A 1669-nucleotide genomic window follows, 5' to 3' on the forward strand; every position below is an offset into this window, starting at 1 on the left:
ATAGCGAGATTACGGACTAATAAAATAGCGAGGACAACGACCAATAAATAAACAGTGGGACCGAATGGGAATAAAATTGAGCCCAACTGGGACCATCCCTTTTGTGCCCCAACTAATCTACCGTGATATGGACTTTTCACAAATATTTGGAAACCAAGTCATACTAGTGAAGTATCTATTCCAAACTGTATATCACATCAGTGGTTTGTGTCAGATCTGATTTTCTATGTTATAATGCCTGCACACATTTAGTACTGTAATACAGGAGTTTAGCTTATTTTTTCTCTTGTTTTTGTACTATTTGCATCTTCATCTGTTCGTGAACATGGAGGTTAGCTGTTTGGAAGATATAGAAATGGAGGAATATGGAGATGAGCCCGAAAGCTTTGCTGAATCTTTGTCAGGTGAAGACCATGTGAAGGAAGAGGGCATATTTAGTCAACAGTGTTAATATTGATGTTGACGAAAGTGCAGGTCCTTCTACTAGAACAATTTCATGGTCAGAGCACCCGCCACACCCGTCCAGACGATCGGCAGAAGACCTTTTACTTGATAACCCACGGCCAACTGGCAAATGCAAAGCCGCAGTGACCATTGAAGATGTGTTTCATGCCCAGTTGTCATCTGGTATCAGAGAACTGATCGTTTTGCACACAAACGAATAAGGTGAAAGAATTTTTTCTAAATACAATGAAATGCATTGGGGCAATAAGAGGGTATTCATATCCACCTACATTGCCGAAATAAACGCACTTTTTTGGACTTCTGTTAGTCGTTGGTACTTTCTATGAAAACCACGAAGTCCATTCTCATTATGGGGTTTCAGTGAAGCTTTAAGTTAGTTAAGCTGTAGTTATGTCGAAATATCGCTTCAAGTTACTTGCGTCTCTCATTGAATTCGATGATAAAGCCACCTGAGCTGAAAGGAAAAGCACAGTAAGTTGACTCTACTGCAAGACGTTTCTGATGTGCTTTGCGAAACTGTCGTGAAAATTTCAGTCCAGGGGCACACATAACTGTAAATGAACAGCTAATCCCCTTTTGTGGCAGATGCTTTCTGATAGTGCGCATGAAATCACAATCGGGAAAATATGGTATAAAGGTATGGGTAGCGGCTGATGTTGAACATCGCCATACTTACAATTTTCATGGATATGCGGGAAAAATTTATGATCATCCTGAGAAGAAGAGGCAAGGCGAACTTTAGTAAAAGATTTAGTTAGTCCTTTATATGGTATTAGTCATGGAATCACGGTAAACAGTTTTTATACTGATTTCGAGTTGATAGAAGATTTGTTGAAGCATAAACTCACGCTGACCAGGACGTTGAGGAAAAATAAACCATGGAGACAGCATGCAATCAGGAAAACATTATATAAATGTGAAGTTTGTAGAAATGACGCCTGAACTAATTTGATTTTCTGACAATTATAATCATTTATGTGCAATAAATTAATAAAAATTGTTTTTCAAAAATAGAAACGCAATTGCAGAAACTCTTTGGGGTACATTTTGTACCCCATTTGACCGTTGGAAGTTCAAATTGCACTTGACCTACGAAGGAATTTTCAAAAATATAGCAAATGCACCGGTAACACAAGAATTAATAATTTATTATTAATTAATGATCAATTATTACAAGAATGAATAATGTTTATTTAGAAGATAA

General features: G+C 37.4%; 1 protein-coding gene across 1 annotated transcript; it reads left to right on the top strand.

Annotated features, from left to right (window-relative positions):
• Positions 1-325: 325 nt before the first annotated feature.
• Tsp_13009 (conserved hypothetical protein) lies at positions 326-1207 on the top strand. Its single transcript, XM_003370525.1, has 4 exons — positions 326-404; positions 475-644; positions 854-936; positions 1000-1207. Exons 1-4 carry the CDS (start codon positions 326-328, stop codon positions 1205-1207), a joined length of 540 nt encoding a protein of 179 aa, XP_003370573.1.
• Positions 1208-1669: the final 462 nt, after the last annotated feature.

This window comes from Trichinella spiralis (assembly GCF_000181795.1).
Source record: "Trichinella spiralis strain ISS 195 chromosome Unknown Scfld615, whole genome shotgun sequence".
Classification (NCBI taxonomy): Eukaryota; Metazoa; Nematoda; class Enoplea; order Trichinellida; family Trichinellidae; genus Trichinella; species Trichinella spiralis.

Coding starts and splice junctions, on each gene's coding strand:
- Tsp_13009 (XM_003370525.1), top strand. CDS start 326: ATGGAGGTTAGCTGTTTGGAAGATATAGAAATGGAGGAATATGGAGAT. Junction 405..474: donor CTTTGCTGAATCTTTGTCAG/GTGAAGACCATG, acceptor ACGAAAGTGCAG/GTCCTTCTACTAGAACAATT. Junction 937..999: donor GAGCTGAAAGGAAAAGCACA/GTAAGTTGACTC, acceptor TGAAAATTTCAG/TCCAGGGGCACACATAACTG.